Source organism: Salarias fasciatus, chromosome 4 (assembly GCF_902148845.1).
Source record: "Salarias fasciatus chromosome 4, fSalaFa1.1, whole genome shotgun sequence".
NCBI lineage: Eukaryota > Metazoa > Chordata > Actinopteri > Blenniiformes > Blenniidae > Salarias > Salarias fasciatus.
Genome location: NC_043748.1, coordinates 3,815,580 through 3,830,052, shown reverse-complemented (window position 1 = coordinate 3,830,052; position 14,473 = coordinate 3,815,580). Strand labels below are relative to the sequence as shown.

Genomic DNA, 14,473 nt, shown 5'->3' with positions numbered 1-14,473 from the left:
AATAAATAAATAAATGTACAGCAAAAAAAATACTGTACAAATCCAAAATATGATATAAACTATATAAATAACTAAAGTATTTTTTTTTAAATAATTATGTGAATTACTTGACTCCTAAGAACCATTATTATTTCTCTTATATCAGGCCTTAAAACAAGTTTTTACTTTTTTATTCTTGTTTTTGATCATAGTTCATAACCTTAATACCCAAATCGACTAAGATTCCCAATTGCTCTTTCTTAATGTAATTCTTTGATTTCTTTGTAAAGCACTGTGAATTATCTTGAGTCTGAAAGGTGCTATACAAATACATTTACCTTGCCTTAATAAGCATAATATCATAGTTTGATTAACTCTCTGAAATGAAATGCTAGTATGATGCAATTTCTACCGATAAAATGCAGTTTTATTATCATTGAAAAGTTAAACATTAAATCAAGCACTCACTCTGCACATGTTGGAAAAAACCATGGCCTATTGCAAATATCATTAGATCAGGAAATAGGATCCACCATAAAATGTATCTTTGCGAAATGCAGACGATCTGCATTGTCTTGAGGGCGTTGGTGAAAATCAATAAAAAATATCCAAGAAAAAACAGTTATTGTAAAAATGTATGAATGGATGAATGAATAAATAAATAAAAAGAAAAGAAAAATCTGAAAAATCCCCACGTGTAATTCTGATGCTCAGACGGCCAGTTTCATGTGTATTAAATGTAAAATAATTCTGGGTCCTCAAAAAGAAAGCAGTGAAGACTTCCTGTTGCTGTGCAGAGAGGAGTGTTTCACTGCTGTGATGAACCTGAGCTGCTCTTCTCGTTGTCACGCTCAGATTTTGGGATTTCATGGTAACATGACATTGTTCCTTCATATTTTTTCTTATTTCCTCGCCTGACCTGATGCAGAAGATGAAGAAGATGGAGAGAAAAAGTCAGTCAATGTGATTTAACACCAGGTCTGAGGCGCTTTCTGTGTGTTCTTTTTTCATGCTTTAATATTCGTAGATTTTTTTTCCCCAAACATAAATGATGTGCATATGCGTCTCTGCTGCAGGTGCGTGTGCGCGCGCATGAGTGACTGTTTGACTCCGTTTTTTTTTTTTTTTTTTTTTTTTACAGATTAAAAAGTAGATACAGAACAAGCTGCAATGACTTTCTGCAAGTATTCACCTGCAGATGCCTGCAGTAACCTGATTTAAACACTGGGGGGCGCTGTTTAACTGTTCTTCTCTGTGTCTTGTGTTTACTTCACCTTTAACTGACTGTCATGAACAACCTGGTGAGCAACAAACAAGGGGATCCCAGCTGCTAGTGAAGCTGCCTCTGCTGAATGAATGGTTTTAATATATAATAGGAAACAGTGGAAGAGTTTCGCATCTGCACCTGCTGATGTGTCAGTGTGTGTGTGTGTGTGTGTGTGTGTGTGTGTGTGTGTGTGTGTGTGTGTGTCTGCACCCTCTTCTGTGTGGTTTCACCTCAGTGCCACCTTCAGTCGGCCATCTTTCACCTCCTGCCTGCACAGCCGGCTCAACGGCGTTCGTGTTTATCTCTCGCCCCGTCCTCCACCCCAGGTTCTGCTGCCGTCATATGCACAGGAAGTTTCTGTTCTGCTTTTCTGCCTCTGCGGTTTCTGCCTGTGTTGCAGAGTGTGTCACACTCCCCTCTCCTTCCTCTCACTCCTGTGCAACACACATCAGACAAGTTCTCAGTCAACAGAGACGTCGGTTGACAGATCGAGGGATCTTCAGAGTCGGAGGCCGGAGAGGTTGGAGACAGACCAAGCATGAGGAGAACTCTTCGTTCCTCATCAGCATCCCTGTCCTCAGCACCAATGTGGATTTGGTAAACCAGAGACTTGATGCTCCTCACCCTGAAGGCCCGAGACTCCGTTTGATTCAGGCCTTCTCGATCCAGAGTGATCGCCTTTGGTCGCTCTGCTTTGGAATACAAAGATTTTCTCAGACGAAAAGGGCTGCACAAAGCTTTCCTCCTGGATTACTTGTGGAGATTAGTGATGGGGAATGCGGCTGCCGGGGGCTTGGAGCACGAGCCTCCCGAGAGCCGAGAGGCCAGGAACTCAGTCGGGACGGCTTCGACCATGAGTGACCCCACACCGACCCTGCAGAAGAAGCAGCCGGCAGCCGCAAACCTTCCCATGCCTCCAGAGGAGGAGCTGGAGCAGCGCTTCGGCGTGGTGCTGGTGAGTCCCTCTCACACACATCACGCACAGGAAAACATGGAGGGACCGTTGCTAAAGTGTGAGAGAACAGTGTAAACAAGGCAAATGTCGCAGATCAGAGCCCATCCAGAAAAATCCACGGACTGCCATCAACAGGGAGCCAGATTCATCTTTATACGTCTTCCGTCTGTTCGACTCAAAATGTCAGGACAGGAACCGGGTGATTAGTGCAAAGACACCCGAAGGGGAAGTTGAGCAACACATTTACATGAGATGAGGGCACAGGACCGGATAACGGTTTCGCCATCCCTCCAACAGTCTTACATCAAGCTGGAAATGCAAAAACAACTCAATCACTGTCACGATTACACTTTGAATTACGACCGTAAGCAAAACCACGCCAGAGTTTGTTGTTCAGAGGCTCCTAATCACGGATTAACACTGCCACGCATTTACAGAGAACGAAACAAAGAAACACTCACCTACTTTATCAGAGAACTCAGAGATTGCGTCATTAAAGGGTATAAATCATGATAAGAAGCATGACCGTATCTAAAAGATGGAGGGAAACAAGCTGTAATCTGAAGTCACGCTGACACAAATCAAACCGTAACAGCAGAACAGCAGTAGAGTCCTGTTCCTCTTCATCCACTTTAAGCCTCAAGTTTCACAACTTTATGAGCCTACCGCCTCCTGTGGCACTGTTCTCTGCTCGCCAAAAGAAAGAAATGAAACATTTCTCTTTGTTTGTGGAAGCATATCATACGGGAGTGACGCCACTCTCCTGAAGGCTCCAGCATGTAAACACTGAACCAACACGAAGTCCCACTGTCACACCGGTGAGCAGAAAATAAAGATAAATACAAATAAAACAAGAAATGTATGATGATCTGATTAAGTGTTCGGGTGGAGTTCGTGCAATAATGTTGTTTTCTTGATTTTTAGTCATCTTGTTTATGTTTCACCTCAAAGTTCAAAGAAGAAAGTTCATATTCTGCAGCTCCACATGAAACGTGCAGATATGTTCCAGCCTACCACATTACATGTTATTTCAAACTGAATTAGGGTTAGGGTTAGTCCTTATTTTCTACAGAGCATACAAAATTAAGTTGTATATCAACTTTCAAACCCTTTACTGGACAGGTGACTGTATGTTTTCGCTTGTTCATCTCTTTGAGTTTCAATCTAAACTGACAACTGTGAATTAAAAGTGGAAAACGCACGTGCACACACACACACATATTGATTATAATGGCATCTACATTATCGTGCTTGGCCTGTTTGCTTTCACTCCCAGTTTGTTCATGTGACTGATGCATTTATTTTGAAAATATGCAAAAATAGGCCCCCAGGGTGAAATATTTCACAAGTCCTCCGTCACATGTTGCGCTCACTCATTAGAAAAACATCCAGTCTGCTGCTCTCTGCTAAAAACAGCCCCTCTGGCACAATAGAAAAACCTGACTTCAGTTCCCTCTGAAACGGGATGAACAAAATAAATATGCTTTCTAAACATAGAAGGCAGATTATCAAACATCCTTTTCTGTGTTTACATCACCAGCTCTTCCTGGAAGTGAGAAGTTTCTCATCTTCTTTTCCACACTGAAAGTTTTGGTATTTATACAGATGTTCATATGCAGATATGTATTATTGTGTTATTTCGCCTTTTTTTTTTTTTTTTTTTTGGGTGGGATGTGCATGTTTTTTTCCGCAAACCCACAGCAGGACCACTCCCTCACAACACCAAAGATGAAGTGTCGAATCGGCACCAACGGGCCATTTCCGTTGTGGTGTCTTTACTTCTTTTATTTTTTTCAATGTGTCAAAAAGAAACCGCTGCTTGAAAGCACGCATGAGTTGTTCAGAAGTGCACGCCCATGTGCACGCCCTGTGCAAACCGAAATGATTCATACTTAATAAAAGGAGGTTTTTAAAATGAAATCTATTTCGCCATTTGGCGCAGAATGACTCATAAGACTTAATTTGGGTTCCCAATTCATCGAGGGCTGAAATCCTCTGAGGGGAAGAACGACCTTCATAAAGGGAGTCAGGCGAGTCTCCTGTGGGCTGGAAGCCATAACTCAAATCGAAAATGCCCTTTCTGCCCACCGATATGTCAGCCCGTCAGATAGTTGAGTCAACTCGCACTGAGAGGCCGTGGAGGTGGGAGACTTCCTGATGTGAAGAAAGTGAAAAGATCGCAGAAATGTACTCTGTGTGTGTTCACATTTATTATGTTTTATGGTTTAAAAAAAAAAAAACTGATGAAAAACAATCAAGCTTTGCTCCAGTATTGCGGTGCATGTTGCACAAAAACTTAGAAAAAGTGACAAAATCTCAACCCCAATGGCAACGGCTGTCATCCAAAGTGCTCCAACTTCACTGAATTATAATCTTTTTTTCTGCCTCAAAAAACATAATTGAAGTCAAAGTCAAAGTAGTGTAATTATTGTTAGTTACAATTTCAAAAAGCTCGTTAAATGTAAAATATTTCCAATCCAAGCACATTTCTCAGACAAAGTGAATAAAGATGGAGAAGAAATGAAGATTTTAAGCAGCCGTTTCTTTTGTTTCCGCTCCATCTGGACCCCTCGAACAAATGAAAAAAGAGGCTGTGCTCAGTGGCAGCTTGTGATTTTAAAAGTATCAAAGCAGATTACCTGATGTAAATTATACCACAGAGAGAAAGATGGCATTAAAACACATTTCTAAATGTACATATCTTAAAAGGTTTAGGATTTCTTAATCCTATTAATATGAGTGTTTGTGATTCCTCCACCCCTGATCACTGTACATTGTAAACACAGACTCCTCTGCTGTGGCTCTTTCTCTTCACCCTCTTTTTTTTGGTTTGGTGGTTTAATTTAAAGTTTCCGCATGAACAGGAAATGACAAGAAACAACCACATACAGTTCAATTTATGCTCTGTTGATGTGAAATAATGTAGATATGTCTTTTGAGAGGCTAAATTCCTCCTTTTCTCTTTCAGAGCTACATGAACCTGCCTCCTGATAAACTCCAGCTGCTGAGTCAATATGACAACGAGAAGAAATGGGAGTTGATCTGTGATCAGGTGAGAACTTTTAATCAGCACCGATGGGCTCGGTTCAAACCTCAACGTCTGACTTGCTGTGGCTGCCTTCGCTAAAAATGGGAACACCTAAAAATGTGGCGTGTGCAGTGAAGTAGAGAGTGACTGCGAAACCTCGCCGTGCCGTTTCTGTGAAAGCATCTGGTCGATGTGTCGGCATGGAAACAGCCAGTGGTTTGTGTCTGTTACCAAGAACAGATCCATGCCTGCCTGCGTGTGTGTGTCAATGTGCATCTTGTCAAATCATGATTTCGGCTGCAGTTGACCCCCCCCCCCTCCTCCCATCTCCCGCTCTGCCCCCCCCACCTGACAGGAGCGCTTCCAGGTGAAGAGCCCCCCGTCCACCTACCTGACCAAGATCAAAAGCTTCTACCAGGATCAAGGAGGGGTGTCTCGGAGGGTCAGTGGGAAGCTCCGCTCTCCTCGAAATCTCCCCCACAGCTCCGTGTTTTCACTACACCGTGTTCGCTTTCATCTCCTCTGCTTCTGTAGTTGAAGAAGAGAATCCAAGACGCCACTCAGGTGCTGAAAGACCTGGAGATCTCGCTGCGCACCAATCACATCGGGTGAGCATGCGAGCCACGAGATCCAGGAAGAAATACATCAGTGTGTTGAGCTTTTCTATATGTATAAAATATTGTTTTAATTGTTCAGAGGTGCAAAATTGAGGATCTTTGCAAAAACATTCACGTCTTCAGCCATCAGTCCAGCAGTGCCTTAGAGCAAAGGTGTCAAACGCCCAGTTCCATTTTGACTGGATCAGACAGTAAAATACAGCCGTAATAACCTTTACATTTATAATTTGCAGTTTTCTTTGTTGTGGCACACAGTTTTTTATTCTAATGACAATTTTAATGATATTTTCTGGAGCTAAATCCAGTGAAATGGCTTTGAAGCTAATGCTAGTTTGCTAGCATGGCAGCATCACTAATATCTCAGTGTTGAGTTAAAAGAAAACTGTTAAAAAGTTCATGGTTTCTTTGCAATTTATTTAGGTTTTCTTTGGTTTCCCCTTTTGTGGTGTGTTTTGCATATTTATGTACTCAAAATGACAAAAACTCAAATTTCTGTCCCTCAAAGACGCCTTGCTGCCGAGGTCACATAACTCAACTAGAATAAACATGTTTTAATATTCTCAAATGGTCGCCGTTTGGCTCGGGCTCAAAAACAGACACTAATTTGACCTGAAAGGACTTTATGCTGTCATGCTGGATTCAGAAAGTGAGGGTCACCATGTCTCTTCCCAGTGGGTTCATGTCTCACACTTCTGCTTCATATAATCACCCCGGCGCCAGTTTTGAGATAAAAAAAACCTAATTCCTCCTTTCGGTCATCGTGCAGGATGTTGCCCTTCCTCTACTGTAGTTACGTAATCAACAGATCGTCGTAGGATTAAACAGGTCAATTCTGCATTTTGTTCCTGTTAACCACAGAACCTGTCATGATGTTTGTGATGTTGTTGTCTCCTCGCTGCAGGTGGGCCCAGGAGTTCCTCAATGAGCAGAACAAAGGTTTGGATGTTCTGGTGGAGTACTTGTCCTATGCACAGAGCGACTCCTCGTGAGTACACACACACACACACCTCAACGTGACAGAGCCCCACTATGGCTGCAACATTCAGCGCCAAGCGTCTGGCTCTGCGCAGGTTCGAATCGGAGAGCGTGGAAAACGGCGGCACCCTGTCGGAGAGGGGGAAGCCAATGGAAAGGTCAATGGAAGATCTGTCCAAGAGCTCCGGCGGCAGCAGCAGCAGCAGCTCTCAGCCGCACGGGATGACCAGAGCCGCCCGGGCTCTGACTGTCAGGTGGGGGGATCCGTATGCGTCCCTGCGTCTCATGCATCGTGTTGTTTTTTACTACAGAACAACACACAGTGACAAGCACGGTCAAAAAATAGACTCTTGGATAGCAGAAGTGGTGTGACGGTTCCAGACCGCTGAGGCCTTTTCTCTGAGAACTGAATTAAAATATATTTCTCTTTCAATCTCATGTGTTTCTATAAATGGATATATAAAAATAACATATGTGAGTGATTATTTTTTTCCCTCCTCTTTTCTCACTCACACTCACACTCTCTCTCACATATATTCCTTCACAGGATATCCACTCTGGGGAACAAGATTCATAAGAAGTCCCATGCTTCCTACCAGAGAGACGATATCCACGTGTGCATTATGTGCCTGCGAGCCATCATGAACTACCAGGTGAGGGCCGGTTTGAGCCGACACATCGCTCCAACTCTCTCAATGAAATCTGAAAAAGCAAGTGAAATGTTGTCTGCCGGCAGGCTGAGAGGAACTCATTTAGTCCCCCTGCTCCCCTGTTGTGTGGGGATTCGTCTTATTTGGGAGTAGAACACTAATTTGCAGCTCATTATTTCTGTAAAAACAAACAATAAGAAAAGAAACCCTGGATTTGCTGTTGAAGTTTTTTTTTTTTCTTTGCACACAAACATTTTTTTTTGTGTCGATGCATCAGGTCTACTTTAGGAACAGCTGTTTATATCTCCCGTCTGCTTTCAGTCCGGGTTTAATCTGGTGATGACTCACCCGCGCTGCGTGAACGAGATCACCCTGAGCCTCAACAGCAGGAACCCCAGGTGAGAGCGTTCACGTGCGAGAGCAGCAGGCGCCTCTCTCCGTCCTCACCCGCCGCTCACCTGTCCTCCTGTGGCCCGCAGGACCAAAGCTCTGGTGCTGGAGCTGCTGGCGGCCGTCTGCCTCGTCAGGGGAGGACACGACATCACGCTCTCCGCGTTCGACAACTTCAAAGAGGTGACGGGACTTGCTTTGCGGTGGTTTCACCCTCAAGTGACGGTGTTTCGCCTCATTTCTCATCAAAACTCATTTCTTACACGCAATCTTTTCCACTTCTATCCCTTTGACGGGCCAGGTTTGGCCCACGGGCCCCATATTGACTCCACTCAGTCGTGCTCCAGACTTCCTCTTCCTTTAACACTCATTTTGTGAGTGACTCAGTTCGCCCTTCACATAATTTTAGCACATGTGCAACAGTCACAGGCGGAAAAAAGCACACGCACTTCACTTGAGTGGCTCGGTAGAGGCAGAAATACTGGTTTATATTCTGGGCTGAAGTTATAAAAGCAAAATTGAATCCTTTTATTGGGATTTTAAGACCTGTGGGGCAACTTTGAGAGGCTCCTTTGACAGACGTGTGACGTGCTGCTGAATCTGTTCTGCTCATAATGAATTTTGCACTGAGATCAAGCAGTCCAATTCTCTGCTTTCTGGTAGTTTTTCAAATTTCTAGATTTCATAAGGAGTCTAGGGGTAACAGCTACGAGACACACAGAAGCCAAATCCTGTCAGATTCAGCAGGAGAGGAATTTAGAGAACAAGCAATAATAAAGTCACATAATTCTGTTTTTTTTTCTACAAAAATGTGTATAGCTCTGTTGCTGCTCTGAGTTATTGTGCTGCCAGCTCTTCCTCTCTCTGACATTCAGGAGGCTTTTTTTTTAATTTTGTGTAGTGGAGTAAATCCATTTTTACGATGGGATAGAACAGAATTATTGAATTAATACCAAAAGTCATGGATTGTGAGGACACAAGCATCAAAACAACATATTGTAGCGTCGAGCAGCGACTTCAGGCAGGAGAAAAGACAAACGACTTCTCTCAGTCACCAGGGCTTTTATTTTGAAAAGCACACCGGGAACACACATCCCTCCCGCTCATGGTCTGACCATAAATAAACACAAAACAACACAAAATGAACACTGGAACACAAGAACTAAAGTAATAAGCACAACTAATAATGAAAGGGAACAATCATGAACACAAATAGAACGTAAACGGCCACAAACAGCCCAACATAAACCCCTCCCAGCATGCCCCGTGGCTCCGGCTCGCTACAATATGTATGTTTAGCAGAAGTGAAAGTAACAAACAAATATTTACATTCTGTAGTATTTTGGGCTTCTTGTAATTTGAACTCAGCTATTAACTTAACTGATATTGAAACCCTCATGATGGAAATATCTATTTCTTCACAAAATCAAGCAAATAACTACTGAAAATGACCACAGCATCAGCATAAAGCCAGTTTTATTGATACTTCGGAGGCTAATTTATCTTTTAAGCAGCATCACTGATCTCTCAGCGCAGGTCTCTGTGTTGTGTTGTGTTGTGTTGTGTTGTGTCCACTCTTCTCAACAAATCAACATTTTCCATTAAAATTTTCACTATTTGCTTGTTGGGTTGCTGGACCACACTGGAGCCTCTTGAGGGCCAGTTTTGACCCACGGGCCTTATGTTTGCCACCCATGCTCTCCATGCACGACACATGAAGTCATGGTGGCTGGCATTAAGATGGGTGCTCTCTGGTTATGGTCACACACACTTCTGCTTTAGGCTGTAGGTGAGATTTGCTTTGGTCGTGACACTGTTTCAAATATGCGGAAACACTGAAATGCAAAATCTTTGGTTGCTTCACTTTTGTCTGTCAAATAAGGCCACTTAAGGAAAAACAAGGGTGTAAGTTTTCATTTCGGTTAAAACCATTAATATTGATTCATTTTTCCCTCCGACAGGTGAGCAGAGAGAAGAACCGCTTCGAGAAGCTGATGGAGTACTTCATCCACGACGACAGCAACATCGACTTCATGGTGAGAAGAACGCGCACGCCTGATCTGAGATTGGAAACGCGCGTCCTGCCTCGTGCACGGACACACCGACAGACAGGCGGATGAATCGGAGACGTTTCCCCGCAGGTGGCCTGCATGCAGTTCATCAACATCGTGGTTCATTCAGTGGAGAACATGAACTTCAGGGTCCATCTGCAGTACGAGTTCACTCACCTCGGGCTGGACAAGTACTTAGAGGTGAGTAAATAAACCAAAGAAGAAAAGACAAAGCTGTTTTCTTTTTTCCTTCATTTCATATAAGAAACTTTTTTTTTCCCTTTGTCACTGAAACCAAACAGTTCAGCTGTAAACATATAAATCTGACAATAGCTCTATTTATTTTAAAATCAAAAGATGTTTTCAGGAAGGTTTTCAATGAGAATCACACTGGTGATTTGAGGATTTCTGCAGGAATAGTCTACATGTTCTACCTCTGCATTCATAAAAAGTGCTTTCAGGTTTAAAGCAGTTTTAAGAACCAATTTCAAAGGACGTTTTCTTCTATATTGTGTTATAATGTTGTGTTTTGAAGTTATCTAATTATCAGACAGAACATAAACTCCCACACCTCCACCTTCATCTCTTATTAATCATGTTGGGTGTGTGTTTGTGTGTCAGAATCTGAAGCAGACAGAGAGCGAGAAGCTGCAGGTGCAGATCCAGGCCTACCTGGACAACGTGCTGGATGTCGGCGCTCTGCTGGAGGACGCCGAGAACAGAGGTGGCGTGCTGGACCACGTGGACGAACTGCAAGAGCACAACATCCAGGTGAGCCCGGACCGGACCGGACGGGGCGTTTCGACGCGGCGATGATCCCCGGCGATGTTACAGCGGTGCATTGTGTTGCAGCTGAACGCCCGGCTTCAGGAGATGGAGAACCAATCCGCCGAGAGAATCACCGAACTGGAGACTCAGCTCATGCAGGCCACCAAGGAGGCCGAGCTGCTCAAAGTAAGTGGCCCATCAGGAAATATATTACGTTCAATAGGATTAATTAGCCAAGGAAGGTGTGCAGTCTTCACAGTGATTTGTTTAAATGAGGTCAAACGTGGAGCAGATCAATTTAGCTTAATGATCTCAATATAAAGTTAAAATCTAATCATCTCTGATATAAAATATCAAATGAGATTAGAGTATTTGCACTTATTAATCCTCTAAATTAGCAGAGGGGATAGTAATACTCGGTGGTGTAATCATTTTGTGCAGCTCAATAACATCAGTCGGATGGATTTCCGTGAAAGGCCGACTGGCGTTCATGAAACTGGACGTTCAAAATGAAATAACGTGGTGGCTTCTCCAGTTGCACAGTCAGTTATCAATGGAGGGTGGTGATTGTGGGGGTTTTATCCCAGCCCGGGGCTGCAGAAGCCCGTCGGGCGTCTGAAGCCGTTTGGCGTTTGCCTCCTTGCAGGAGAGCCTGCGGGACTCGTGCTCGCAGGTCAGCACCCTGCAGCAGAGGGAGCGGGAGCGCGAGCTGGACCGCGAGCGCGAGAAGGACCGGGAGCGCCTGGGCTCCTCCGCCCTGCAGGCGTCCTCGGAGCTGGAGCAGAAGATCCAGGAGCTGCAGGAGAAGGGGCTGGTGCGGGTGGGCCGCACCGCCTCCGGAGGCCTGGACCTGCAGGTGGTGCCGGTCACCGTGGTGGAATACGTCCAGAGTCCGGCGGCGGCGGCGGCTGCACCTGCGGTCGACTCCTCCGCCCTCCAAACGCCTTCACCTCCGGCTCCTCCGCCTCCCCCTAGTGCCCCAGGGCAGGTCGGGTCTCCTCCTCCACCTCCCCCTACACCAGGACCTGCTTCTGGAGGGGCTCCACCACCTCCTCCTCCTCCTCCACCTGGCTCTGGAGCCCCGCCTCCTCCTCCTCCTCCTCTACCTGGTGTTGGACCCCCACCTCCTCCTCCTCCTCCTCTACCTGGTGTTGGACCCCCACCTCCTCCTCCTCCTCCTCCTCCACCTGGCGGTGGACCCCCACCTCCTCCTCCTCCACCTGGCTCTGGACCCCCACCTCCTCCTCCTCCACCTGGCGGTGGACCCCCACCGCCCCCTGGAGCCCCGAACATTCAAGCTGGTAAGAAGTCTGACAGAAAACTGTGACGGTATCCGAGACTTTCTCGAGTTCAAACACCGAAAAACGTTCTTCCTCTCGTCAGTGAAGGGAAAGAAAACGATTCAGACCAAGTTCCGAATGCCGCTGCTGAACTGGCAGGCTTTAAAACCCAACCAGGTGACGGGTACCGTCTTCAACGAGCTGGATGACGACCAGATCCTAGAGGTAGGAGCCTCTTCTCTCCCGTCACGATGTTGTGAGTTCCGTCCAAAAGAAAAACCTTCGATTTTTTTCCCCTCTGCCCACCAGGAGCTGAACATGGACATGTTCGAGGAACAGTTCAAGACTCGGGCCCAGGGCAACGCAGCCGACCTGACCAAGGTCAAGAAGAAGGTCCAGCAAGCCCCGAGCAAGACCTCCCTCATTGACCCCAACAAGGCCAAGAACCTCGCCATCACTCTCCGCAAAGCAGGAATGAAATCCTCAGACATCTGTACTGCCATCGAGAAGTACGTGTGTCCGCCGCCTTCCTGAACCTGAACTTCCCTCCTGACAGGAACGCTAACGCAGCCTCCGTCTGAACAGGTACGACCAGCAGTCTCTGTCCATAGACCTGTTAGAGCTGCTGGAGCACTTCATCCCATCGGACTTTGAAATGAAGCTCCTCAAAAACTACGAGAAAGACGGACGTCCGCTGGACGAGCTGACCGACGAAGACCAGTTCATCCTCCGCTTCGGGAAGATTCCGCGTCTCACCCAGCGGATCAACACCCTCACCTTCATGGGGAACTTCCCGGAGAGCGTCAAACGCCTGCAGCCGGTTGGTTTCTTTGTCCAATTCGTCGCTATGAGGGGATTCAGTGCTCTAACTTATTTTTGTGACGTCGTCCACAGCAACTCAACTCAGTCATTGCTGCCTCGATGTCCATCAAGTCTTCAAGCAAACTCAAGAAGATCCTGGAAGTGGGTGAAACAGAAGATATATTGAGATGGAGGAGCTGCCTCTGAGATGTTTTGAGTCATTTCTCTCTGTTTCTGTTGGTTCCAGATCGTTCTGGCTTTCGGGAACTACATGAACAGCAGCAAGCGAGGAGCAGCTTACGGCTTCAGGCTGCAGAGTCTGGACCTGGTGAGTAGGCTCAGGTCTTCTCTCGGGGGCCTTTAGGGCGCGATGGTTAAAACCACCTTGACGTTTCAGCTGTTGGAGACCAAGTCCACCGACCGCAGCCAGACGCTGCTTCACTTCATCACCAACATCATCCAGGAGAAATACCCCGACCTCACCGACTTCCACACCGAGCTCCGCTTCGTGGACAAAGCGGGCGTCGGTACGAACGCTCCCTCGAACCGACTCGGGTTCCATACCGGTTCAGTTTGAGATCCCGCTTCAACACTCTGGTTCTTCTTTCCCCAGTGTCTCTTGATGGGATCCTTCAAGACATTCGCTTGTTGGAGCGAGGGATGGAAGTCGCCAAGAAGGAGAACCAGGTGCAGGACGACAGCCCCGTGCTGGAGGAGTTCATCAGAACCAACAGTGAAGCCTTGGAGTCTCTCATCAAAGACAGCAAGACGGCACAGGTGGGTCTTCATTCACATCATGCGCACATGAAGAACATTGTTTTTACAGTCTGACAAACACTTCCTGTTCTCCAAACCAGGAGGCCTACATCTCCGTGGTGGAGTATTTTGGAGAAAATCCCAAAACGACGCAGCCGGCCATGTTTTTCCCCATGTTCGGACGCTTCATCAAGGCCTACAAGGTGAGGATGTGTTTCTGCTGGTCTTCCATCTCGAGTCCCGTGTTGCCTACTGATCATTTTCCCATCAATGAACCCAATTTGAACACAGAAAGCACAGCAAGACATCGAGCAGAAGAAGAAAATGGAGAGTGAGGTCCAGGAGGTGAAAAATTCACCGTCTCCGAACAAGGCTGCATCCCAGAAGGTGAGAGAAATGAATCCCGCTGCAGTTTTAATGGGGGAGAAAAGCTCTAAATAAGCGAGTTTTGAATGGTTTCCAGGGCCCTGGGATGCCCCGGATGCCTCAGATGGATCTGATAGCAGAGCTGAAGAAGAAGCAGGTGAAGACGCCGGTGCGCGAGGGTAAGGACGGCGCTCTGGAGGACATCATCACAGGTAACCACAGCACTCCCGCATGCACCAGTATCATACTAACACAGCGTCGCAGGAAAAATGAGGATCAAACTCTCACCTTCACGTCTTCTTCCAGATCTGAGGAATTCGCCGTACAGACGTGCAGACGGCCGCCGGCCAGCACAGCGCCAGGATACTTAATCGACGCCGTTTCTCTTTCTGTTGTTAAAAATGTAACTGGAATCACGCTCAGGCTGGAAAAAAAAACGCCATTTCAAATGTGCTGTATATACAAGCATATCCACGTATCGCAGTGTTTCAGTGTGAATTTTACTCTGTAAATAGAATTAAGCTGGAAATATTTTTTAATAAACTGCTCATGAATTTGATTCCAAATATTTTTTAAAAGCATTTTCACTG

The 14,473-nt window shown here is 45.9% G+C and overlaps 1 protein-coding gene across 1 annotated transcript; it reads left to right on the top strand.

Annotated features, from left to right (window-relative positions):
- Positions 1-1,659: 1,659 nt before the first annotated feature.
- On the top strand, positions 1,660-14,473 carry fmnl1a (formin-like 1a). Its single transcript, XM_030089497.1, has 25 exons — positions 1,660-2,201; positions 5,170-5,253; positions 5,585-5,671; positions 5,764-5,837; positions 6,748-6,831; positions 6,917-7,075; positions 7,369-7,474; positions 7,793-7,869; positions 7,951-8,044; positions 9,823-9,897; positions 10,003-10,113; positions 10,534-10,683; positions 10,765-10,866; positions 11,327-11,981; positions 12,064-12,185; positions 12,270-12,469; positions 12,546-12,780; positions 12,855-12,923; positions 13,009-13,089; positions 13,159-13,288; positions 13,375-13,538; positions 13,619-13,720; positions 13,809-13,904; positions 13,981-14,095; positions 14,190-14,473. The coding sequence occupies exons 1-25, from the start codon at positions 2,016-2,018 to the stop codon at positions 14,252-14,254; spliced, it is 3,423 nt and encodes a 1,140-aa protein (XP_029945357.1). The 5' UTR covers positions 1,660-2,015; the 3' UTR covers positions 14,255-14,473.

Bases quoted from the DNA above. Each gene is read 5' to 3' on its own strand.
- fmnl1a (XM_030089497.1), top strand. From the start codon at position 2,016: ATGGGGAATGCGGCTGCCGGGGGCTTGGAGCACGAGCCTCCCGAGAGC. The intron at 2,202-5,169 runs GTGAGTCCCTCT...TTTCTCTTTCAG, and splicing joins AGCGCTTCGGCGTGGTGCTG to AGCTACATGAACCTGCCTCC. The intron at 13,289-13,374 runs GTACGAACGCTC...TTCTTTCCCCAG, and splicing joins CGTGGACAAAGCGGGCGTCG to TGTCTCTTGATGGGATCCTT.